Source organism: Polyodon spathula, chromosome 15, assembly GCF_017654505.1.
Source record: "Polyodon spathula isolate WHYD16114869_AA chromosome 15, ASM1765450v1, whole genome shotgun sequence".
Taxonomy (NCBI): domain Eukaryota; kingdom Metazoa; phylum Chordata; class Actinopteri; order Acipenseriformes; family Polyodontidae; genus Polyodon; species Polyodon spathula.
Window position 1 is genome coordinate 8,527,811 of NC_054548.1, and position 25,795 is coordinate 8,553,605.

Consider the following 25,795-nt stretch of genomic DNA (forward strand, 5'->3'; position numbering starts at 1 on the left):
TGTTTTCTTTAATTGATATATAAAATAAAACCTTTCACTTATTCACACGTGTACTACACATACACTAATGCACACAGCCTATGTTGAAAAATAAAATGTTTTATATTCATTTGAATTTTTTTTTTTTTTTGCATGGCCATGTTCCCACCAAGCCACCCCCTCTCTTCTAGTACTAGTTCGCTGAATTCAGTTTAGAATCAGAGTCACTAAATTCTGGGACAAATTGTTCTGTAAATAATTATTTTGAAGGTAAGTTAAGGTCAATACCGGTATTAAAATACCAGTCTGTTAAAATCAGCGAGACGCTGTCTGTTTTAACACTGTCGTAGTCGTGCAGTTACCGCACTTTCTCAGACAGAAGTGTGTTGCTAAGTTACTATATCTGTACAAGAAACGACGGCTCTGACTAGGTTCACGTTGTGGTGCTATCTATACGAAACGGTAATACGCGTCTCTGTGCAGTCCTTTATTCTTTTTGTAGGCATCTGTTTTTGTGTATACATAGAATTGTAGTCAAACAGTGTTTTGGTCTTATGTGGTTTAGTAACTTTTACTAATGTTTAACTTGATTTTGAAGCATTAGTAGAATGTATTGCTTACACAGATCTCTGTTTTCTTAAGGCCCAGAGTAGAAGTTTTTGTGTTTACTGGACAGCGGCAGATTTAATCAATGCTGGTATCACTTAACTCCCTTATTAGAAATCAAATTGTGTGGAAAGCGTTAAATACAACATTAAATACCCGTTTGCATTTGGGGGGGGGGGAGTACATTTATAATAAGTATAACTAATATTTTATCGGTGAATCGATGCTTTGGACAGAATCATTTGGAAGTACTCTGATGGTGATGACGATACACACCAGTACACGGCATCTTCTGTGTTTGTTTTCGTATTTACCTTGCGAGTAAAGGTTCTGTTGAGGAAAGGGGACAGAGGGTGCGTTAAATAATAACTCTCCGTCTGTCCGATATATTATTTAGTACGTACAGTTAGTTTATATCCCTTGGTTCAAACGGTTGAAACTTTAGTCTCGTTGTTTATATCTCTGCCAGGATTTCCGGCCTGCTTACAACATCTTCTGTTTTGTTTCCGTTTGTTTCCATTTCCGTTTGTAGTTTTCACATTTGATACAGGAATGTCTGGTAAACCCCGGGCAGAGCTTTCTTTAAAAGTTGATAAGTCTATTTTGATATGCCTTTAAATTTAATAAACAGCATTGTGATGGCTTGTTTGGGCCACAGGCGTGCAGAGGGCGCGGTTTATTTACACCTACGTTAAAAACTACGTTGTTGACCCATGGGGGAAAAAAGAAAAGTGATAACATTGATGTTTTTAGTTTATACATCTTTTTGAAAACGCCAACCATTTTCAGAATAAGTTTTTCAACATTTCAGTTGGACTCTGTAAAGTTTTTAAAAGGTTTTCTGTTAGTTCCTTAACAGTGGGCCTAACACAGTCGTAGTTGTCCTACCCAAGGCAGTATGGCCTTCTTGTCGGACTGCATTGGCACAAAAAAAGCACGATTTCATATACTGTTTAATTTTTTACTGTATTAATGGTATACATTTTGAAATAATGTCATCAGCAAAAAAAAAAAAAAAAAAAAAAAAAAGATATGAGCGAAATTATGCGTGACAGACGTTACAAATACATAACATAGTTTTCCGAACAGAATGGAAACTGCCAGAAGCTTTCCGTACACTGCACGAAGCTATTGCCAATAATGCAAACCAGACAAAAATTGTAACGTAATGCACTTGTTAAAGAAGGTCTTGATTAATTAGCGCTGTGACCGATGTTACTCAGAAAACAGGGTCGGTAATTCATTTGATTCGAGGTTTGCACTGTAGTGTAAATGTACTGGAAATCTAATTGTTTTTCAGGTGCAGTTTTTTTTTTTTTTTTTTTTAAATATTGTGCTTTATTGTAGCTTAAATTACTTCATATAAAAACTGAAACATTAAGGGGGAGAAAAAGTGTTCTTTTTCAGAGGGAGACCAGACCATACCATATCTGGTGTCACCATATATACCTTGATTCATGTAAAGTTAAAATAAATTATGTAATAATAATGTTTAATGTTTTTACTGTGTTGTGCAGTTATGGTTCAGATTTGCTATAAGGTGGTTTCTGGTAGAATATTTTGTGGTTTGTTAAACTATTACAAACCAATACATTTTACAATTCAATTATAATACACACAGGAAAATTCAAGTGGAAGTCAGCCATTATTTGTAAAATTGAGCAATTAATTTATAATTTGAAAGTACAAAGACTTCCTTGAAACTAGATTGTTGAGTCTGCCAAAGAGCTTTTCATTACTAGTCTAAGTAAACATGGGGGGGGGGGGGGGGGGGGGGGGTGAAGATGTTTCTATTTGAAGACTTTGAATGCAGTGTAATGAATGTAGTTCTGTGTGTTTTGTTAGGCAGGCGTTGGGGAGAATTGCACAACCATGTCGAAGGGAGAGACGGAGGAGCTGATCGAGATTGAGATAGACGGACAGGAGAAGCAGGAGTGTATGGAAGAAGGGTGAGCACTCAGCCGCACTCGTAACACCCACACACGCTTGTTCAACTTCTCAAAGTGTCATCATACACCATGACAGATAACACATTCTGTCCCAATACATCTTGGCTCGCCAACAGACAGCTTGGAGTTCAATTGTGCTTGACGTATTTGCGCACATTTCTTACCCACATACAATACCTAATATAATTAGGGTTTTGTATGTGTTTTGCTTTTTATTACAACTGTTAAAGGGAGAGTCTCTGTGTTGCAGGATTGTGGAGCAGACAATAGCAACAGCTGAATTTGTCACCCAGGCCATCGACATTAATGAACCAATCGGGAACCTCAAAAAACTGCTGGAGCCCCGCCTTCAGTGCTCGCTGGAAGGCCATGAGATTTGTCTGCAAGATATTCAGGTAAATAAAAAAACAAACTTCACAACTGTATCTATTCCTAACTAATTAGTTTACTTGATGATGTGGGTTTTTTCTATTAAGTTATTTTATTGATTTTCCTTGTTTTTACAACAAAATAACAGGTTACAAACAAAGCACGTTGCAATGTAATGAACTATCTGTATACATAACCAGTTGAAAAGAAAAATATAATGACAATTAAACAAGTAAAACAAATACACATACACAAACTAAATATAATAAGTAAGCAAATCAATACCATTATTATAGTTATAAAATTTAATAAATAAAGAAGAGCCAGTGTCATACCCTTGTCTCCCTGCGTTTCCAGATGTCTCATATCTCTTTGATGTAAGTCATTCTCTAAAGTATACAAGTGTTTTTTTTAAGTGGGTTAGGTTGCCACTCTGTATGGGTGGCTGTAGGGGTGACGTCAGGCCAGGAAATGAATCCACAACACACAGCAACTGCGGGCGAAACTGAGACTCAACGGCACTCAGTGTTTTAATAAACTAACAAATAAAAGATTTAAACAAAACACTCAAAGTAAAGGGCACAATGGCCAAACGAACCCAATCCCAGAAACGAAATGCCCTCAAAGAAGGAATGTTTTACTCGACTTCACAGGTATTTGGTTAATATTTTCACCCCCTATTTTTTACTCTTGTCTGTGTGTGAAAGATCTCTGCTGACAACTGCTAATATTTCTAATCTGTTCCTTTCTTGTTACCCCACAGCAGGTTTTGTAGTGAGTGTGCCAGCCCCAGTTTTGGGAGTTTACCTGTCTAACCATTTGTCTGCTTGTCCGTCTCCTCCAGCTGGACCCTGACCACAGCCTATTTGACCAAGGAGTAAAGACTGACGGGACTGTCCAGCTCAGTGTGCAGGTCATCTCCAGACAAGGTAATTGTTTCTCATTTAGGCCCACTGGAGCACCAGGGGATTTGCAAGGAATCTGAACAGTTACAAACCATCTTTCATTCTTATTTAATTATTTTTTCATTGTGCTTTGGTTGATTGTAACATGCTGAGCAGTAGCATTGTGCGTAAAATAGTTTACTTTTTCCCGTGCCTTACAAAATGAACAACAGTTACGACAGAGGACTACCAGGTGGAGCTATACGCTAGGTTCAAATCTATTACTAATGTAGAGGTACACACATACATTTAATAAGAGTAGACAATTGAAGTGGGAGGTGAATGACTTTATTTATCAAGCAATGACTGCAGTCATCAGATTTTCAGATCTTTACTACTTCTGCAATGATGTTGAAAAGGGAAATGGGATGTGAACCTGCATGTTCAAGTTCAGATCGCAAATGTCCTTTGTTCTTTTACCCTGGGCAGTCCCATCAGAAAATACAGTTTCTGCTTAGTGGGGAACAGTCCAGGTAACTTGATTATACTATTCAGATATTATAAGACTGAAGTTTATGAGCCTATATTTAGTGTGCCAGTGAGCCGGGTCCTGTATGCTGTCCCTTAACCCTTTCTGTGTCTGTGGCTGTCTCCCCTGGCAGGCGTGGAGCCCAAGCTGAATATCTTGGAGATCGTGAAGCCGGTGGAGACGGTGGAGGTTGTGATTGACCCAGATGCACACTCGGGGGTCGTGGAAGAGGATCAGCTGGTAGAGGAGGGTCAAGTCATCACCCTGGATGGCAACAAACACATAGTTGGGGGCATCATCGCCGATGAGACCTCCGAGCAGGTCACACGCTGGGCTGCTGCCCTTGAGGGCTACCGCAAAGAACAAGTCCGACTGGGCATCCCCTACGGTGAGAAACCTGTTGAACACTAGTGGTGTCCTTCATCTTACACCCATCTGTGTTATTGTGTTAGACCACACAGTCATACATTCAGGTTTTAAACAGTGCTAGTGCCACTTCACCGTGTTGTATGTTGGAGAATATAGCTTCCAGGGAACCAACTCATTGTGTTTCAACGTCGCATGTATTGTGAAACATAACCAAAAGCAATACATAGTCCACCCAGTGACTCTTGAAGGTTGATTCTTTAGTTGATGTGAATAGATGCTCCCCCGATCTCACAAAAGTTTTGCCTTTTTACAAAATAGTTATACTGTCGTAGTCATATCATATTGTACAGGGTGTCCTATAAATGGACATCCTAGGCAATATCATTATGGAAAACCCTGTAGTATGTATTTTATTGTGACTTTTGCCTGACGAGTGGCTGGCTGTGTGCTCCCCAGACCCAGTGCAGTGGACAGCAGACCAGGTGATCCACTGGGCGGTGTGGGTGATGAAGGAGTTCAGCATGGTGGACGTGGATGTAGCTGGTATCCACATCCCTGGTAGAGATCTCTGCGGATTCACCCAAGAGGACTTCTTGCAGCGTGTGCCCCATGGAGAGATCCTTTGGAGCCACCTGGAGCTGCTGCGCAAGTGTGAGTACACTGCAGGAGAGTCTGTGCTTTGATTTACCAAAACATGCTGAGTAAACTGCAGAAGAGAGTCTGTGCTTTGAGTTACCAATGTGAGAAACTTTTGGGCTCTGAATTGATGCATTACAAGAATCTACCAGTATTCTGTGAACCAAGCAAATGTTTTTTGTCCTCAGTAATGCTAAGCTTTTAATCCTGACATTTTGGGTTTGTTCATAAATGGCTTGGGAACCAAGATGTAATATTTGCCTAAGTATAGAGTAGGCTTGACAATAATCTGTCATGCTGTGCTGGTCCCTTACTAATGACTGAACCGCCCTCAAATAGTACACCATAGTGGTGCTGGTCTGCCCCCTCTATCAGTTTGTCAGTAGCCAAGTGTAGGAAGTAGATCCACAATCTGTTCACAGTAAGTGCAGCTCCACCCCATGCTGTTATGCCATTGTGACTGCTTTGCCACACACAACCGAGGGTACCACAGGTGCTGATATTTTATCACGATTTTAAACGCTTTTTGTTTTTCAATGGTGAGGTGGTGTGATCTCTCATTCTAATCAACTTAGATCCACTTACCACTGTCTTAAGATGTCACTTAAAAAGATAACCTGTGGTGACCTAAATGGTCTTACACCATGTTAACTGTTGATGTGGGTCTCGCTCACCCTGGCTAATGAGATCAGGGTGTTTGTTCTGCTTCAAATGATGGTGTCTTATATATCATAGCAATACTATTAGAGCATTCCTCTCCACTTTGTGACAAACATGCTCAAGATGGCATTAAAGTGATTGACATTAGCACCCTTCGTCTTTACGTTTTAAACTGGACAGTAGCCTGTTCCAGAATGGAGATTAGGACCCTCTTTGTTTTTTTTGTTTTTTTTTAAACCATTTTTAATTGTCATCAGTGTCTCTTAGATCTATAGAAGTCCTTCAGTGTACAGATTTGTTAGCGATATGTGATTTTCTTCTACAGACGTGCTGGCCAGCCAGGATCAAAGTGGACAGATAGCCACTGTCACCATCGATCAGCGTGAGTATTTATTTATTTTTTTTATATACACACAAAACACAGTGATACTGGAATACACCTCCACTGCTGTCTTACTAAAATCAAAAAATGTTTCAGAGTTGAATTCAACCAGAAAAAAATGCACAAGGAAAAAACAAGTAAAGCACATAATTGAGTCTCTACGAAATCTCCATTTTATGAATTGACTTGCATTTACAATTACAACATTGATTTGTATGCTGTTGTTTTCCAAGATAATCTCAAGGATTATTACTTTGGTTAAAAAATAAATAATAATAATAATTATTATTATTGTTATTATCAGATGGAAAGAAATGCAGATTGATCACATTACTTTACAGTAAAAGAAACTACGTTTTAGTTGGGGCTTATCTTGGCGAGAGCAGAGTCCAGTATCAGCATTAAGTTTTAACACATACTCTCATGAAATGTAAATCATAGCATACCTTTCACACTATATTTGCAAAGTAAGGCCATTATATTTTCTGATTCTGATCCTGATTTCCATGTCTTTCCACACCACACAGCTGTTCAGATCATCCCAGCCACAGTCCAGCAGACCACCCCCACTGCCATCAAAGTGCTGAATAACACAGGCAAGCAGAGCAAGGTGCAGCGAGCCCCCAGGATATCTGGGGGAGAGGACCGCAGCTCTCCAGGGAACAGGACAGGTAAGAGATCTAGAAGCACAAGTGTGTGTTTTCTCATAGGAATCGGAGATTATGGGTTTTGTGTGTGTAATATGGGAGGAGGCTGTGCATAGGAAACTGAGAGGATAGGCACAAGTCTGTGCATATGCTTAGGGTAGTCCATAAAGGCCGTACAGCCTCACAAGGTAGGAAAACCTGACAGAATCTACTTAAGAGAATATAAGTTGAAACATATATTGTGAACATTAAAAATAAACCCCACTGGAGTTTAGAATGTGAGTGACAGATTCCTCCCTCTGCTCTGTGCTCTCCCAGGTAATAATGGTCAGATCCAGTTGTGGCAGTTTCTGCTGGAGCTCCTGACTGACAAGGACGCTCGAGACTGCATCTCCTGGGTGGGTGACGACGGAGAGTTCAAACTGAATCAGCCTGAGCTGGTGGCACACAAGTGGGGCCAGCGCAAAAACAAGCCCACCATGAACTACGAGAAGCTCAGCCGCGCCCTCAGGTGAGGACCTACGATATTCACACTGGCTAGTCTGCATCTAGGCTTTTGTATGACTGAATAGGAACGCCAGTGCTTCAAGTGAGTTCAAGTGATCAAAATTCAGAACATGTAGAAACAGTCAATTTTAAAAATGCTTAATTAAGTATGATTGTATTTATCATGTTGTATATAATGATGCAAATTTTCAGTAATTTTCTCTCCATGAGCAGCATGCCACATAGGAGTGCCTATCTGGTTGCATTGCATGCATAGTTGAGTGATTTGCATACTTGCAGCCAAAAGTGGGGCATTCGGTAGACCAGTCAGTTCGTAAGCTTGGTGTTCATAAAGCTGAGGTTCTACTGGACGTCGGTTTTTACTGATTTTTATATCTGATTCTTATCTATTATTCAGTGTTATCCCAGTACTATTTTCTAGGAAATGCACAATAATTTAATTAAAATGCTGTTTAATTTTCAGTTAACATTCAACTGTGGTTCTTTGTCACTTCACAAACACACTATCACCTGATTTATGTTGGCCAATCAGAGTGATTTTATTGTGGCAATTGCTGGGCGTAGGAACTACTAGCTTGATCAAAAACTAAATTTAAGTACTTACACAAAAATATATTTTTAGTGGATGAGGAATGGGGAGAATTTAATCAGTTTATGAATATTCAAAAGAAAATGAATGTTTCGAAGTATACAAAAAGCAAAAATATTAGAAGTTGGTCAGATGAGACACAGCTGCATTTAGGTACATGTTCGTGCTGACAAAGGAACATACTGAAAAATAAGCGACACGAAAAATAAATAAGCAGAACTAAAACAAGAAAGCGAACAGAGACAAGCAGTCCATCTGTGTGGCTTTTACACATGCTTTAATAAAAAGAGTATGTCAGAGCGCAGTGCTTTGCTGGACAGCCACTGTTTATTGCAGAGGTATTGTATCGGTGATTTTCTGCGACTGTACTGTGTCCATCAGCTAAAGCACTGCCTAATGTCGACAATTTTAATTGTAAGTATGTGACAGAAAATGGTGATGCTTTAGTTGGCAAACTTACATGGAACGCATTGATAGAATTGTCCAGTGTGATTTTTTTGATGCGTCTCCCGATGGCTTGGTTCAGTTTTGTTAATTTTATTTTTATGATTTCAAGGTGAATAAACCTGGCTTGTTTTGTGCTGATGCCATGTTTATACCTTCTGTAGATGCTATTTCCGTCAGCACAGCAATTGCCCAAACATTTGCCAGCTAACCTGGGGAAAATGTGGCTTCAACTTGCACAAATTCTGCTTTATCATACATACCAGGGACATTATTAATCAGAAACCAGAACTGCCACACATCATATTCCACATGTAAAGTGTGTATACTCAGATTTTTTTTTCACCCGATTTTTACCAAGTCTGGTTGATTTGGGAATTGTTGCTTGGGGTTCTTGGTCTCACTGCTCCTCTCTTTCTCTCAGGTATTACTACGATGGGGATATGATCTGCAAGGTTCAAGGAAAGCGCTTCGTTTACAAGTTTGTGTGTGACCTAAAGACGCTGATTGGCTACAGTGCGGGGGAGCTCAACCACCTTGTGACAGAGTGCGAGCAAAAGAAGCTGGCTCGCATGCAGCTTCACGGCCTGAGCCAGCCTGTCACCACCGTCACTCTCGCCACCATGCAGGGGGACAAGGACAGCAGCTGAAGGGGTTGAGGGGACAGTCTGGGGGAGGGAAAGGGGAGGGGGAGCATTGAGTGGCAAAGTAAAACTAATGAAAAGCATTGTTCCTGGACTGCTGGACATCTTTCTCTGAGACCAATATTAAAGCTGTTTGACTCTTAAAGACCCACAATAACCAAATAGGACATATATAAGGCATACAAGGAATGTCACTTAGGCACACTGTTTACCCTCTGAACCAAACATTTAAAGACGTGCTGTATTTTTAAATGAAGACTTGTTTTGACCCTTAAAACAATTTGGTTATATTTTACACTGTAGACTTAATCTACAGTTTGCTTTAGACACACTATTGTGTAGGGGGCCACATGGCGCCATGAGTAATACCGTGAGCCAACTGATCTGGTCTCGGGGAGGGGGGGGGGGGGGGGGGAGGGGGGGGGGGGGGGGGGGGGGGGGGGGGGGGGGGGGGGTCTAGTGAAAGTGGTCTTTTGTGAAGCTTCTGTACTAACTATGTGACAGCACTCTGGAGACAGAGACTTGGCATATGCAGCTGACCTACTACACTGCACTGCACTGTACTGAGACATTTTGGGTACAGAGAAAACATGTGCTCATGCTCAAAGTCAAAAACATTTTATTTTAGTCTCCAAACATTCAAAATTTCAAGCTTGTTTTAATATTTTAGAAGGATCAGGTATTAAATCTGCTGCTGTTTAATTAGATTAACAGGAGTATTAGATATGTTTTTGGAATACAAATTATTGATTCAACGCATCTTTATTGCTGTTAAATGTCCAACCAAAGGTAATTGTTGTAGGGAGACCTAACCTTCATTCAAAAGTGGAGTTGTTTCAAGTGATCAGTGTTGTGCTGAATGTAAGAGCATGTTAACAAATCTGGTTTGTTAACAATTCGTTAAATTAATCACAGATTGGCTAAAGGGGTTAAAGGTTTGTTTTTCTTGCTGTATCTTAACTTGTGTATGGAACAGAGTGCGGCACTTCCCATGTATACCTGCAGTGTTTAGTATTCAAAGGGTGGCCCCTCCTTGGCTCCTAGCTATGAAAACAGAATGTCTTGTTGGAAATGAGTATCACGTACACAATGGCAAACAAGAAGAGTGCTAGGTTTTCAAAATAGTTCTAATTATTTTCTTTATTCGAATATTGCTCTACCCAGTTTTGGTTTTCTGATTTAAACAAATTCCTAAATTGACACTTTTTTTTTAGCAGAACTTGCTAGAAATGTGTGTCAAAAATATATATATATATATATATATATATATATATAATATATATATAATATATATATATATATGAGGATCTATTATACATGTAAAAATTTCCAATAAAAAAAAAAAGTCCTTTTACCAGTCGTCTAGGAACAAAAAAAATGAGTATCCCTATTGGTGTGAGAGATGAGTGTTTTCTGTGTCTGTGTATGAATGTGTGTGTAGGGTTTAGCATAGTCCTGCCGTCTTGTTCTGATGGCAGGGGGCTATATAGTTTGCGCACAAATGTGGTCTCATCAGGGTGTGCAACCAGTTTAGGAGTCACTCCAGGTGACTGGTCTGGTCTTGTTTCCTTTTGCATATGTACAACCTTAGCATTTACATTGTATATAATTACATTTTGATAGCCATATTCCCATTGTATTCTGTTCTGTTTTATACAGTAAAGCTTGATGAATTTCTGCTTTTGTGTTTAATTTGATTTCCTTGTGTTGAAATTGGACATGTAATCGAGTAAAAAAAACATTTTAATTTCTTTTGCTTGCTAAGGTGATTTGATTTTTTTTCTGTCAACAAAAAAATACATATTCTCTTCTGCAACCTCTAGGTGTGCTGTTTATTGGGTTAAATTTCCTTGTACTTACAGCTTCAAGCTGCTGATGGATTTGTTACTTAAATACAGGTAATTTCATTGTTCTCTGAAGACAGATTTGATTAGACTTCTATAACCTGGATATATGAATGGGTTTTGCAAATTTATAGCCCAGTGGATACGTCTGATTTGATTGCAGCACTGAATCATGACAGATTTAATGTAGAAAAAAAAAGATTATATGTATTCAAAGCTCCCTGATTTCTTTTGTTCAAAAATCTTAGTCGAGCTTACTGTCTTAAAAGCTCTTCAACATGTGCCATTTCCCTTTGCCCTGTATTTGTTTTATTTCTTCAGCAGGGGGCAGTGGTGGTAGTAACCGTGGCAAAGCTAATATTGAATGCTTACATCACATGGTCCTGTTCAATTAGCAACCAGAGGTTGTGCAAGACAGGACATGACAGATTAGTTACACAGGCAAGAAAAAAAAGAAATGGTACAAAAACACAACTTTCAGTTTGTGACAGCTCATTGTAACTATATAAATACAGTAAAGGCTAGTGTGTTCAGTAGTTCACAAGATAGCCAGCAGGAAGAAGACAGCATCCATGCACAGTACTCTTTCTCTTCAATAGCGTTGTGGTGTGTACTTACAATCTTTACTACAAACAAATTGATACCCAGTGAACATGTGCTAAGTGCGACAGAAGGACCTGGCTCGTGCAGGAGATTAATCGGTCAAAACGCTGAACTCGCTAGCCATTTCAACTTTTGTGTTCAGTAGTGTATTTGAAAGGAGTTGGGAACTGTAGTATTCACAACACACAGGTACATTGGTGCAAAGAGCTCCAGCATTTCATTTGGAAGCACTTGTAAAGTTGCTCTGGCTTATTTGTTAGAGTGTGGATGGGGGTTGTGTAGATTTGTCTTATTAAATATCCAAAATATTAAGTCCCTGACAGAATGATTGGCTCATGTGAGTCCCACAGGACCCCAGAATTCCAAGGCCATTCCAACGCCATCTATGAGGCTTCACTTTTTCAGTAAAAAATCTGAAAATTCTGTGATGTGGGCAGCACTATATATGGAGAGCTGTATATGTCTATTAGTTGTTTTAAAAAAAAAAAAAAAAAAAAAAAAAAACTTTTGACATTGAATATTCATTGAAAAACATGGTATTTAGGAAATAAAGTACAGCTAACTACATCATAAGGCTGTCATTTTATCAAGGCATTCTGGTAAAACGATAGCCTATCCAGAGCAAAGCTCTGCCTGTACTTTATATTGATAAACACTAACTGCTAATTATATTAATGTATAATTATCAATTAAGTACATTCCCATATATTACATATCTGTGCTCTAGTCCAATGGTACCCATTTTCTGGTTTCCACAAACTTGACATTTGTAATAAACACAGGTGTGGCTAGTGAAACAAAAATTGATAAAAGAATGATCTGAACCTATTTAGAGGAGGATGTGTTGCATTTTCTAGTGTTTTCAAGTTACAGTACACTTTGTCTTATCAGGTCTGCTCATGGAAACGGCCAGGAGGTGAAGCCAGGTCTGTACTCTTGTCTCTGATGGTTTGAATAAGCAGCTACTCCAGCTGAGTCAGTACGAATCCTTATCGCCTTCAGCTGAATGGCTGGTCAAGAAGTTGTCTCCAGTGCCCTTGTGATTGACTGACACTCATGGGGTCCGTGAGGTGAAGGGTCAGCCAGGATCTTTACAGCTTCCCTCGTCAATAACAGCGCACCACTCATTATTTAATACTTGCTCAGTCAAACAGCTAAATCATAGCTCTTCTATTTGTGTAATGGCTACAGTGCACTGCTACAGCGTGTCTTTGGTGTTAGAAGTTTCCTCCATTACGAAATTGAAAATATGCTGCTTCTTTTGCTTATTCATGCCTTCCTTGTTTATACTGCAGATACTAAGCTATAGTCTTACCAGGGCTTCTGTGCACAGTTGGGGCACAACTGACCCCACCATCCAGAAGCAGATTCTTAAATCTGGACCCCATGACCAGATTAATGCAAACCAGCATTAGAGTGTGGAAACAGAGAGGCACGACCACAATCTGGCATATTTGGTGTTCGGTTCATGTTGGTTGTGCTCAAGAAGAGGTTGGGAGTTATACGGGCATATGCTATAACATGGTGTGTTTGTTGTGTGGTGTCCCACAAGCAGATACTTATCTTTTATTTATATTTACTGTAATGTCTTTAAAAAATATATAGGATCACTATAGAAAGCAGATTTGGGAAGTAAACAAAGTGGTTCTTTAAAAATGGAAATATTTATATTTCTATTCACGTCTAGCCACAATGTCCTTGATACTATAGTATATCATTACACATTTTGTTTTCCTTGCAGTTTGAGGTTTGATACCCATCTAGCATAATTTACATTGGATACTCATCAGGCAAATTTCCCTTTCAAAACCATCTGGAGGAACAGCATTCTGCCACCTTGCAATCCTAACTGGGACTGAGTCCCAGTTCAAACTGGTTTGATCTTGGTCTGCTGTCAAAAAGAATGATGGGACACATTTTAAATCCCTATTCCTATACAGGAAAGTGGTTTGGACTATGCTACATTTATACATAGGGGTACACAGTCCAAAATGTACCCAAAACATCTTGCACACATGCTTTGTGCTAGTAGAATGGTTTAATGTTTGTTTTACATAACCCTGGTACACAAAAGCCAGATTCAGATCTGCAATACCTACTCCTAATGTATGGTAAATTAACAGTGGACAATTTAGGGGTGCTGGCCTCCTACCTTAAAGTACTGAGTAACCATGAAATCTCCCAAGATGCCCTCTGCGCAGCCCACCCACTCCTCACAAACCTACATCGTTACACAAAACCAAAAACGTAGAACAGACATTTTTTTTCCTTTAAAGTTTATTTATGTAATACAGTGTAGAAAGCTTTCTGAATCAAAGCAATGTTTGTACAGTCTCACAGAAAAAAAAAAAAGAATTGGTGACTCCCTACTAGTTATTCTGAACCCAGAGCCAGCGCAAACCACTGCAGGTCTGTTCCACTGAGGAACGGGGATAGGGGACGAAGAAATTCCATTCATGGATTTAATAAGAGAAATAACAAAGCTCCTCAAAATACAGTGGCCAGTCCTCAGCATAAACTGTAAATAATAAACTAATACGTATGTGTAGAGGTGAGGCCGTATTCAGTTTGATCCCTATGCTGGGATTGAACAAGGATTTCGCTTGTATATTAGTATCAAATACAGGCAGAGGTGCATACAGTCAGCCCAGGGTTATCAAGGCTGAGGTTGAATGGGGTCTACTATTGGACCCTTTCTAGACCAGCAGTGTCTGGGCCTGAAGAAACTTTAGTTATTTTTCCATGTCGTCGATAGTCATCCATGAATACAGTTTTTAAGCAATCAATTTCCTGCAACAAAAGCTAGCCAAAACAGAATCATCACAATCAGCAGCACATTGGTTAGGTATATATTATCCACACCCCTTTCAACTTTGGGACAGTCCTGACTGGCTAAAGAAAGAAGGCACGCCCCTTTTGAGAATCAAATTAGAACAGCTTCTAACTCAACCTGATGGCGTGAACCTGCAGGAATCTAATTGGTTAAGAAACAAAACAATACTGCAGGTGTGGAGTTTACAAAACCACAAATCTCCAGAGCTTTGTTTCTTGTCTTTGTTTACTGTTAGGAATGTCTTCAATAAAATCAAATCAGGTTGAAAAGTCCCGTCAACTTCAGGCCTCTGGCATTCTTGCCAAAACAGAATTTGACTTTCATCCTAATTAGTAAGATGTTGACACAAAAGCTTCTTTTCAAACCAATTTAGGCCTAAACCGATGTGCAGAGTGCTTGACTGAGCTGCACCCTGGCATTTCCCCCACAGGAGACGAACCATGTTATGGAACAATAAAACTGGCCTGAGAGATATCTTAGACAGTCAGGCTCCCTTACTCATCCCTCGACACCCTAAACTTCAAAAGGTACTACAGAATTAAAAGGGACTCCTCAAAATATACATCTATTAAAAAAACAAACAAACAAAACACAACAAACCTCAACATCATACAAATGAAAGTGAGTACAGAATGGAAAGGGGTTGACCAGCCTGCCTGCCCTGTGATCCCCACTTTATCACCCTGCAGCCACTCCTACACTCTCTCTGCTGTTACAGGACCCAGCAAGTGATACCAGTAATCTGGCAGTGAGGAGAGCGGGAGATGCTATTCCTTCATCCCTCTCCACCAAACCGGGCAGACATCTCAACCCCGTGCTGGAGGCGTGAGAGTACAAAGACACGCACTGAAAACATTCCAAAACAGGGCAAGGTTTTGTTTTTTTTTCTTTTCCTGTACTTTTTAATATCATAAACACAGAAGCAGCAGCAAGCACCTTTACATGAAAGCAACTGCACAAAAAAAAAAAAAAAATACAATTTTAAAATAAATCTTAAAAAGAAAAAAAAAAAAATTGCAAGGAACTTCTATGGTAGTTTCTCACAATGCATAGTAAGCCAAAATAAAAAAAAAAATGTGAAAATTTAAAAATAAAATTGCCTCCGACACCAGGAGGAAGAGAGCCACAAGCAGGCACGGAAGGCAAAGCCTGGATACAGAACTGAATTGATTTTTATCTTAAAGCATGTTTCTCATTTTGTTTAAAATCACGTGATCACAAGATACTAACTTTACAATCCTGCTAACACACAGTCTCTACATCTTAAAATAGCAGAACACATTTTTTTTTTAGGATTTCTCTTTCGTAATTATCGTCATGCACTAATTAGTTACAGCTATCTTATTTATACATTACACAGAAATAAAAAACATTCAATTTCAGTGTCGCTTTTTTTCTTTTTGGAGAGAAAAAAACAACAAAAAGCTAGTTGAAAAGTACATTTCATGAGGAACCCTCTGTCACCTAAGCGTCTAACACACAGCACAGCTGCCACCCGAAAGAGAGAGGGAAAGAAAGGGTTACATTTAGTTTTTCTTCCTTTAAAATAACTGAATGCAAATACTAAGGGAATAGAAATGTATGTTCTGCTCGGCATGGAATACAAGTGGAGTGTATGGACATTAGAAAAGATGATTAGGGATGAACTTTAGGTGTCCTGTAATAAGCCTTCAATAGCTATGTTAGTGAGCATGCACTCAGCAGTGTGTAACAGAAACAGGCATTTAATGCATGTGTGCAACGTTGAACTAGTTGTGTAGCCAAGCAGTGGGATATTAAATGTGGGAAAATGTTAGTACGTACTGTATTGAACTACATTTTAAATGCTGTTACACTTATTAAATACTAGTTTGTGTTTGGTTACTTCATTAGGGTTTTAAAATGGCTTATTTATTGGACAAACTGTAGTTAGGGTTGTGTGGCTTTAAGAATGTAGGTTGAGGCCATTTAAGGGTTAGGTAAAGAAGGAACAATTATTTAAAGGTTTAGGGAAGTAACTACGTTTTCCTGCATTGTGTTTTTGGAGGGTGGGGGTAGGAGTGGTGTTGGGGGAAAGAGGAGGGTGTGGGGAGGTGAGGAAAGGGGCCCTAGTTCTGCATCTGCTCAAAGAACTTGTAGGTGGGGTTCTCGTAACCGTTCTGCTGCATCTTGGAGAGGTGGCGTTCCTCAGGGGTCACTGCTGCGTCCACCTGCAAGGGAACAAGAGAGGGGTCAGGAGACCATCGCTCACAGTCCGAGTGTGTATGTGTCGGTTCATAACCATGTCAAGCACCTGTATCTTTCTGAATTTGCTACTGAGAGCTGCTAACCCTGCACTGGATTAGCTTTTATTGTTTTTACTTATGGAGTTTTGTATGTGATGTAATAATTGTTTTTAAAAACAAAGAAAAAAAATGTACACTTGTATGTAGTCTTTGCTGAGTCTTCTTGGCCAGGTCACCATAGCAAATGGAATTTTTTTTCTCAACTTGTTTTCACTTGGTTAAATATATGATTGGAAGACCACAAAAGACCTCTTAGATATTTTATACAGAAATATAAAATCCAAAATTGTACCCCTTTCTTACCACCTTTCTCTCCATAAAACTGGTCTCTACAACAAACTGTTCATAATTGATTGCACTGCTTTGTTCAGTTGAGGCAGTGTGGGGTAATGGAGGGCTGCCAATCCAGTCCCTCAGCTCTCACGACTAGACCACACTGCCTCCCTTCCAGTCTCTCACGACTAGACCACCCTGCCCCTCTCTCCCTCCCAGAGGACTGCCTACTCACCTCGACAACACCATGATGGATGGAGGTGTACTGTTTCTTCCTCAGCATCACCAAGGTGATGACAATGACCGTTGCTATGACAACACCTCCCACCATCAGCCCAATGATAGCTCCTTTATTCGAGCCCACATCTTCTGCAAAGAAAACCTGACAGAAAGAACGTGTGACTAATAGCAGTTCAAAAATCACTCGGCTCACCAAACCCCCCCCCCATCTTCATGCTGCCTGTACTGTAGAATCCACCTGATTTAGACAGTTACTAATAATAATAATAATAATAATAATAATAATAATAATAATAATCTTTCAAACTTATCTATCTGTTTTTTTAATTTATGAATAAATGCATCATTACTTAAATCTCTATCCCAATGTTATAGGACATTTTTAAACCTGGTTTCAGTGCTCTATAGGTGACTTAAAGTCTGATTAAGATCTAGCGCTGCCAGCCTCACAGGTATCTGCACTTCAGTCTGGACTCCCACAGTTTGCAGAGGGCTGGAGCAGTAAGGCAATAGCACTGTGAAACATCAAGGCACTGCAGGCGGCCAGCAATCTACCAAGCATGTTTATTGATCATTTCGGTTTAGCAGACAAGAGATCCAGAGCCTTGCAGCAAAACTAGACAGACAGACTATTTGAAGTCAGATAATGAACCAGGGACAAAGTAAGAGAAGAAACAACGAAAGAAAGGAGAGAGCACTCCATGAAACACTAATTGTTTATCAAGCTTTAACAGTGTTTGACAATAATTTATAAACCACCCACTGCTGCTGCTCATATGCATGAATATTCAGCCTTGTTCTTTGCTTGTATCTTTTACTTTAACTGGAGAGGGGGCTACCCCAGGTGAGCAAGTCTTACACACAAAGTAAGGGTCTTCTATGAAGAGCAGTTCAAGCTTTTTAAAGTTACAGTGAAATTTGAAAAAGCTACATGACTCCAATTAAATGTAATAAACAACCAATGGGGATAGCAGCAATGCTAATGATTAGAAAGAAATTTTAAAGCCTTTGTTTGCAAATCTGTGTAATTAGCTGCTGCTCTTGACCTCTTGCTAAGATTCTAGGGAAAAAACAGATCTAGAGAGGTAGTGAGACAGAGAGGTATGGGGGGCAGCTGGGTAATGGTAAGATCTTCACAGTGACAGTGGAAGGCCTCTCAGCAGGCTTCAGTTTCCATGGCAACATTCCCTTAGCAACAGTCCCTGATAATTAACCCATCTGATTTTAAGGATGTTTTTCCTTTTCTTACAAGAATAATAAAAGGGACAGGGAGACTTTTAGCACCAGTAGAGACATTAATAACAGGAGAATTTCATAATCCATCCATCTCTGACAGGAATACAGGGAATGCATCTAGCCATCATTTTGATAGATATTATTTACCTCACTATGTGCAATCCTCTTTCACCCCAGAGATCCTGAAGGCTGTGTATGGGTTTAGACACCAGTTACCGGTACAGCTCAGGGCTCATTTGTTGTGCTTTATGAAATTACAGATGATGCATGTATTTGGCCCTACATACATCATCACAAATATGCTAAATAATCCTGCTGCGAGCACAGTACAATAAACTGAAACGCAGTTTGTATTAACTATATCTTCACCTTGAACGTGACTGATAACACCACACTTCAATTATAAACCAGCCATTCGTAGCACTGTATTGCTCGCCCAAGGGAATAATTCCACCGATTTGATCTCTGCTCTACTGTGCTAGGGAATATTTTGAATCTTTTATACTAAACGTTCTCAACAAAGGAAACTCCCAAGACAGTTAGCACTGTGATATTTATAATCTGTGTGAATTCAAAATGTGCAATTATTGTTCGATGCCGCACTGGTTTGGCAATGGTTAAATTGTTCTAGATACGTGATTAATGATTAACAGACTCCAGTTTCCTCAGGTAAACTGGGAGAGGTAACCTGCAGGCTCAAGAAAAGCTCATTAAATTTACGCAGTTCTGGATATGCAAACACCTACCAAGTAAGCGCTCACCATCAGCCCTTCATCAAAGTTAGATCTGCCGTCTTGTTTATACTGTATCGAATGAAACTGACCTCCATTATACTTCGCTTCCATTGCCATCCAAGCTGAGCCAGGGCCGAGCGGGGCTGGACTGGTCGGCCACCTGAAGAGCCTGTTCTAGTTTTCACTGTAGAGCCACGGCCCCAGTCGGGGCAGGGTGAGCCATTAAAATACTGATGTCAAGTTTATAGTAAATTAATGAATGCAGTTAAGTGAGCATGTCTTTTTTGTTGCAGAAAAATCCGTACTATACCAACAGTGCACAGACAAGCGAAGTGACGTTGTTACCTTTTCATCGCATTGCTATTTATTTTACTTGCATTTTGTTTAACATTAAAACAAGCTCAAGAAATTATACTACTGACAATCCAACAAAGGATTTTTTTTTTTTTGCAACACTTTGCTTGTGGTTATACGTTTCTTTAACAGTTTACACGAGATGACGGATCACTCTTGTTGACTGAAGGCTTGTTTATCTTTTATCATATGATGACTACTTTACCTGCAAGTGTCAATTATAACTATGCTCAGTTGTTTTTGTACAATAGCATTTATTTTCTGGTATAACAACACGCAAAACAAAAGTGTTGGGGACTGGAAATAATAACATGCTGCTTGGTCTTTACTAATTCACTGAACACTCTTTGAAGTTAAAAAGGTTAAAATAATGATCAAATTAACACTTGTGCCTACATGCCAATATTATCACCAGGCTGTAGGGGGCAGTATTTCACAGATCTCCTGTACTGGAACTTCAGTGTGCCTCACTTCAACATTGTCCAGATCCAACACTGCAGCATGACTCAATGTTTAAAAGAAAAATGTGACTAATAGTTAAAATTAGGTTAATTTCAACAAAATGTAAATTTCCCTACACCTTTAGCCACTTATCCCTGTGTCATTTTGGCCACCAAGGGCACTTCTAAATGTCAAGCACTTCTATAAAAAAAAATACTTGTCAAAACCCTTGATCACACCGCAATCTAAACTGGATTTATTTCCCCCCTGCTCATTCAAGAAAACACATTTCTACTTTCAGCTTTATAACTGGGACCTGTGCTGCAATTAACATGTCATACAATTTCACAATGTATTTCTGTATTGGACTTTAAAAAAAACAAAACAAACAAAAAAAAGCCAGGAAGATCACAATACTGGGTGTTCAATGTAGATGTGTTGCAATAACAAAATATTTAATGTGAAAATGCAAAGCAAACATCATCCAGTGTACACAGAAAAAAATGAGTTTCAATCTTCTGGTTCATTTCTGCAGATACAGTACTGTTATCGCTGCTGAAGTTACATATTACAGCAAGGTTCTTCTGTGATGTTTAATACATATTTTAGCTGTGTTAATGTGCTGCTCTGTCGTTCTGTGCGTCTCTGTGGTGTGCATGTCACATCTCTCAGCTAATCATCAGAAATGCTTTTGAATGCCACTTGTACCTGCCGGTGGCAAGACACTGGTAAAACAATAGAATGCTCATTTTTATTTTGTTTCTACTAGGGCTGCTCCGATTAATAGATACAAATCAGACGATTAATCAACTAAAGAGTTGATTGCAGATTTTTTTTTAATTTAAATTACTGCAGAATATATATTTTTTTATATATAAAATAAAATCAAACCATTAGAGATCTGCATTTTCTCTGCGGCAGTCCAATCATAAGTGAGCGAAGCCGGGACAGAAACAGTTGAAGGTATTCTATTCCTCGGCTGAAGGGCCTGAGTAAGTTTAACCAATGGGAATGTCAAAGATCTGCCCTGGTTCTGCAGCTGTTCAATCATCAGGACATTAATATGCTAGGCTAGTGGTGCAAAAATAGTTGAACTTTGCGCGATATTGCTTATTATAGAGCGTTATTGAGAAAATCAAAGCAATATTTCAAATAACTTTTTACAAATAAAACAGACAACGGAGGCATCCTAGTCGATTTGGTTATGAATCAATTTTCAAGAAGAATTTTCTCAGAAAAAAAGTTAGAGATTGTTAAAAGGGAGGCATATGCCGCAAATACCAAAACCAGCACAGGAAAGGGAGGGATATACTCGCCACTTAAAAAATGTAAATTATTAAAAGGTATTCGTGGCTTACTGGTAGCGGTCAATTAAAAAATGAATACTGCTGGAACTTTTGTTCAGTACAGAAAAAGCGACATGGAACAGCACTGGTTACAGCAATCTAGGATATTGAATGAAGTCAGCACAAAAACACAAGTATTTCCAGTCACTTGCGAGCCATTGTTAGTCAGAACTTTTGGACAAACCCAGATTGATGTTCAACTGGATAAGCAGAAGCGTAAGAGACACAACACATCACAATGAGCAGCAAGACCTGGTAATTCTGTGGAATTACTTTCTCTGATACTTTCTATGACACCATGTTAAGAAATCACTTGTCAATAGCCACATTATTCTTGGGTACCTGTAACAAGATTCAGAACGACTTCACCTCTTCAGTGCCTCAGGTTTTGCTAGATGCAATAAAAAGGAGTATAGGAAGCCAAGTGCGCAGCTGGAATTGTAAATGCAGCTCAGCTGGCTTGTGTTTTCAGGTATGTGACTTTTTTTTTTTTTTTTTTTTTTTTACATTCTATTGATTTAGAAGTATTACTATGCAGGACAGCCGCTAGAAGATTGTTACCGTTATTAAAATTGTGGACCGATTAAATCAACCGATACCCAGAAATTACCAGATCAAAAACTTTAAAATCGGGTGACAGTCCTAGTTTCTACATGTGCTGCTATGAGTGCCTCCATATATCCCCAAATTCTGATAAGCTAAATACGTGGTTCTCTAGTTTGCTACTAGTATACACCTAAAACACACAAACACATTACTATGCTGCTGCTCTGAAACTGAAGCATGCGGGTAGTCGACCATTCGGTACTTCCCCTACTCTTGATACAAGTAAACGTGTAATATATGTGAACGTTTGCAGACCATGGTTCTATAAAAAGTAGCCAAGTTATACAGACAAATGCTATAGCTAAAACCTCATCTTGAATCGTGATGGTTTGCATCTTTCCCTTGGAGATGGTTGAGGATGATGTTTGGTAAAGCAGGTTATTTATTTATTTATTTAATTTATTTAAAACTTCACTCACTGAGATAGCCTCATGAGAAGCAGCACCATATTTTCATGAGGGTCCTAGGGAACCGCAGGTACACATTAATCTGTTACACCAATCATATCAACATCACAGCAATTACACAAAGAACCCAATAAATGAAACAAGATTCATTACAGAAAATAAATAAAAGAATTACAAGCTTTGTCTCTCACCAGTTTCTGGTGGTGCACCTCATATCCAGAGCTGAGTCGGACCTCTGCCTCCATCCTCACTTCAGGGATCTCATCCATCTTGATGCCAGTGAGGCCGGAGCCTGGGGGAGGAAAGGGAGGGCTGTGAGACAGTGAGAACAGGACACTGCAGGGGAGGGGGGTGGTCCAGCTGAAGAGGGTCTCTGAACTGAACCAGTCAGTTACACTGAACATACCTGGAGAAGACTAAAATGCCCTCTTCTAATTACCAGTAGGTACCCATGAAATAGTCCCAGAAGGGATTATTTTGGAATAAGAGAGAAGGGAAGGGAGGGAGAAACCTTTGAGAAACAGTTCCAACATATTACTGGGAAGCTATCTATGAACAACAAGAGCAAGAGTGTCAGCTTGTACATGTGCAGAGGGGTCTATGACAATTCATCACCAGCAATTCATCACGGAGGGTACATTACCATATAACAGCTGTTTAAAATGCTACAGGTGAAAATGACCGGTGCGGCACTTGTAGGTAGTTCGAAATTTCGGCGCTTCTAGTGTTAAAATAAAGGTTTGAAAAGCAAACTTGTTATTTTTGTTTTGTTTTTTTGCTTGTTTGTTTGTTAGTTGGGTGGTCACGAACTAGTAAAGTACATTATGGGTTTTATTTATGTAATTTGTTAGTGAATATGTACTGTATCTGTTATTTATGATTTATTATAGCTCTATTTGTTTTTAGCATAGCTTTTATGATATATTGGGGTGACTATAACTATTGATTTTGTTTTTTTTTGGTCGGTGAGCAATTGTCGGTGAGTTATTGTCCGTGATGAATTTTCGCTGGTGATTAATTGTTGGTGATGAGAAGTTCATGATGAATTGTCGCTGGTGATGAAAAGTGCGTGACAAATTGACGGGATACTGGAACTAGAGAAGAAAGGGAGAGGCGATGGGAGGAAGGGAGAGGTGAAGGGAGGGACAGTGAAGGAGTAGCAGGGTGTACCTGGCCGGGTGGTGAGTCCTCTGTCAGGAGCAGGACGAGCATCCACAGGCTCCACTAAGAAGAAAAAAAAGAAATCCAGTCAGAAATCAAACAGGAAAGTCATGGGCTCAAAGGTAATGCCCATCCTGCTGCAACCACTTTAACAACTACAAAAAACTACTAGTCTTTCTGACTAAAGTAATACATCACCCCTACACCTGCTCTATGAGCGTGTCTCATAGGTGGTATTTGGACTAATTAGACCCCAGTCTATATTTCTGCTGTTTCTCTCCTACCTTCGTTCTCGGTGTTGGCGGGCACGAAGCCGATAGGGTGTATGTATCCCAACCCGTCCGAGCCTATGCCTCCTTCCTCGGAGGGCAGCATGTCGATGGGGGCAGTACGGCTCTCCGTTAGCGATGGCATGAGGGCGTCATTCCCGTAGCTGACCCGAGGCTCACTCTGCAGGGCTGACAGCTGCTCCTCCACCTCATCCTGCTCCTTCTGCACCAGCTCGTCTAAGAGGGGAGAGCAGAGTGGGGAATGGTCAAAAACTGAATACAGGGGCACACGACCACACTGTACCCTAACCAGTACGCAGTACCGGCACTTCTCAATTTCAAAAGACTTATCTACCTATCACTTTTTTTTAAAAATCCAAATGTAGTGCTATAACACGTGAGCCGGTTTTAGCTATCACCATTGAAAACCATCACAAGCAAAGGCTTGAGTAACACCCTCTTTTTTATCCAAACTAGCAAGCGGTTGACTTCAGACAAAGTAGACTACAGCTGCATTGCAAACAGCACAGGATACTTTCTCAATAGCACAGCTTGTAGACTTGTTTCAGTTAAAACTTAGAACGATTGTGTTGAGTAGCACATTAGACATTAGTCTTAACATGGATAAAGGGTGGTGTACAGAAAGATTCTGGAAGAGGACTCAGAATAGCAGATTCTCACCCTGAATAAAAATTATTTCGTGAATACAACGAATGCAAAGCTGCCCATATCCCCAGTGCTTTAGAACCATCGCTATGTCAGCATGTCAATGTGAAGCGCTTTCAGCTGCATGAATGGTATTTTGAATTAAAAGATAAATGCTCCGTCAGTCGTCTATCCAGCCTTGTATTTTTAAAGTGCGTGCCAGTCCCTGTCCCTATGGAAATTATTTTGATGGCATTATTCGCAGAGTACTTATTTTTATGATTCAGTTTTAAATTTGTTAATACACGGAATACGTTTTCATTGTATTTGCTGCAAACGATTAAGATACTCACAATATGGATAAAGGAATATCAGTAACACCTCATAATCCACCCCCTACAAACCACTACATCCCATCAAAGGGCTTTGGTACTGACACTTATTTTTCAAGCACTAACCCTAACACACATTCCACTTCTCTCAACACCTACCTTTTATATCAGCTGTATATTCTATGCACGTGGGTGTTCCGAAACTAAAGTCCTAAACTTGTGACTCAGTGTTTTTGTCTTCCCTCACTCAGACTATTGTTGTTAGCCATATAGAACTACTTTGTATCTTCTTTATACACTCCTAGTGTCAAACATTCACCCCCTTTTCCAGAATTATTTTCTTTGAAGCTATCTATCCTGTTTCTATGAGCTAAGGAAAATGCACATTTTCTGCTTAGTTGCAGAAACAATCTGTTCAATTGTTTAGCTTCTTTTTGGTTCCCTTTCAAGTACGAAATGTAACCATTACTGTATGGGTATTTACCTCCTAAAAACCCGAATCCTGAATATTTTCTCCCAAAGGTGCTCTTTGAGCCTGGGACACAGTCGTGACTCCACTGCTGAATGGATCAAAAGCACTGCAGGTCACAGATCTCTGCGCCATTTTTCCTTCCAAGGCTGACCTGATCAGAAAGCCTTGTTCGGATAAATACATTGTTGCATATATATATATATATATATATATATATATATATATATATATATATATATATATATATATATATTGCATTTTATGTGTTTTATGTGTAATAGTTTTTCTATTTACGCGTATTTTTGTGCACTACAGGCTGTTGCTAGTTACATCCTGCTTTGTTCCCTGCGTGAAGCCAGCGGCTCAAGTCCCTCCTTCCCAGACCCAGCAACATAAGGTCGGCCGAGTTTGTGCTCTCCCTCCAGGCTGCATTTCTTCTCATTCTTTCTCATTTTTGCTAATTAGCACCATAAGAGATGCAGGCTAAGCCACAGGAAAAACAGTAGCCCTAGGAGTTTGCTGCCACAGGAGCAGGCCCCCT

The 25,795-nt window shown here is 39.6% G+C and overlaps 2 protein-coding genes across 5 annotated transcripts in view; one reads left to right on the plus strand and one right to left on the minus strand.

Moving 5' to 3' along the window:
* The first annotated feature begins 143 nt into the window (after positions 1–143).
* On the plus strand, positions 144–9,601 carry LOC121327973 (GA-binding protein alpha chain-like). Of its 3 annotated transcripts, none has more exons than XM_041272366.1 (10): positions 144–249; positions 2,431–2,534; positions 2,785–2,929; positions 3,748–3,832; positions 4,450–4,704; positions 5,142–5,336; positions 6,307–6,363; positions 6,891–7,034; positions 7,329–7,521; positions 8,975–9,601. In XM_041272366.1, the coding sequence occupies exons 2-10, from the start codon at positions 2,458–2,460 to the stop codon at positions 9,198–9,200; spliced, it is 1,377 nt and encodes a 458-aa protein (XP_041128300.1). In that variant the 5' UTR covers positions 144–249; positions 2,431–2,457; the 3' UTR covers positions 9,201–9,601. The 3 variants fall into 3 exon arrangements, with proteins under 3 accessions (XP_041128300.1, XP_041128301.1, XP_041128302.1); XM_041272367.1 differs by lacking the exon at positions 144–249 and adding an exon at positions 341–441; XM_041272368.1 differs by lacking the exon at positions 144–249 and adding an exon at positions 1,615–1,885.
* A 5,751-nt stretch (positions 9,602–15,352) lies between these two features.
* Positions 15,353–25,795, minus strand: part of LOC121327542 (amyloid-beta A4 protein-like) — a 54,191-nt gene continuing 43,748 nt past the window's right edge. For both annotated transcript variants that reach the window (XM_041271616.1, XM_041271617.1), the window contains 5 exons: positions 23,821–24,042; positions 23,546–23,599; positions 22,567–22,667; positions 17,247–17,393; positions 15,353–16,663 (listed from right to left, as the gene is read on the minus strand). In XM_041271616.1, the coding sequence (XP_041127550.1) occupies positions 16,562–16,663; positions 17,247–17,393; positions 22,567–22,667; positions 23,546–23,599; positions 23,821–24,042 (626 nt within the window). In that variant the 3' untranslated portion in view covers positions 15,353–16,561. The remainder of the gene's footprint in view (positions 16,664–17,246; positions 17,394–22,566; positions 22,668–23,545; positions 23,600–23,820; positions 24,043–25,795) is intronic.

What these genes read in the sequence shown, in the direction of transcription:
- LOC121327973 (XM_041272366.1), top strand. Translation starts at nt 2,458, where the DNA reads ATGTCGAAGGGAGAGACGGAGGAGCTGATCGAGATTGAGATAGACGGA. An exon ending in CTCTCCAGGGAACAGGACAG is followed by an intron (nt 7,035 to 7,328) that starts GTAAGAGATCTA and finishes GTGCTCTCCCAG; the next exon opens with GTAATAATGGTCAGATCCAG. An exon ending in AAGCTCAGCCGCGCCCTCAG is followed by an intron (nt 7,522 to 8,974) that starts GTGAGGACCTAC and finishes TCTTTCTCTCAG; the next exon opens with GTATTACTACGATGGGGATA.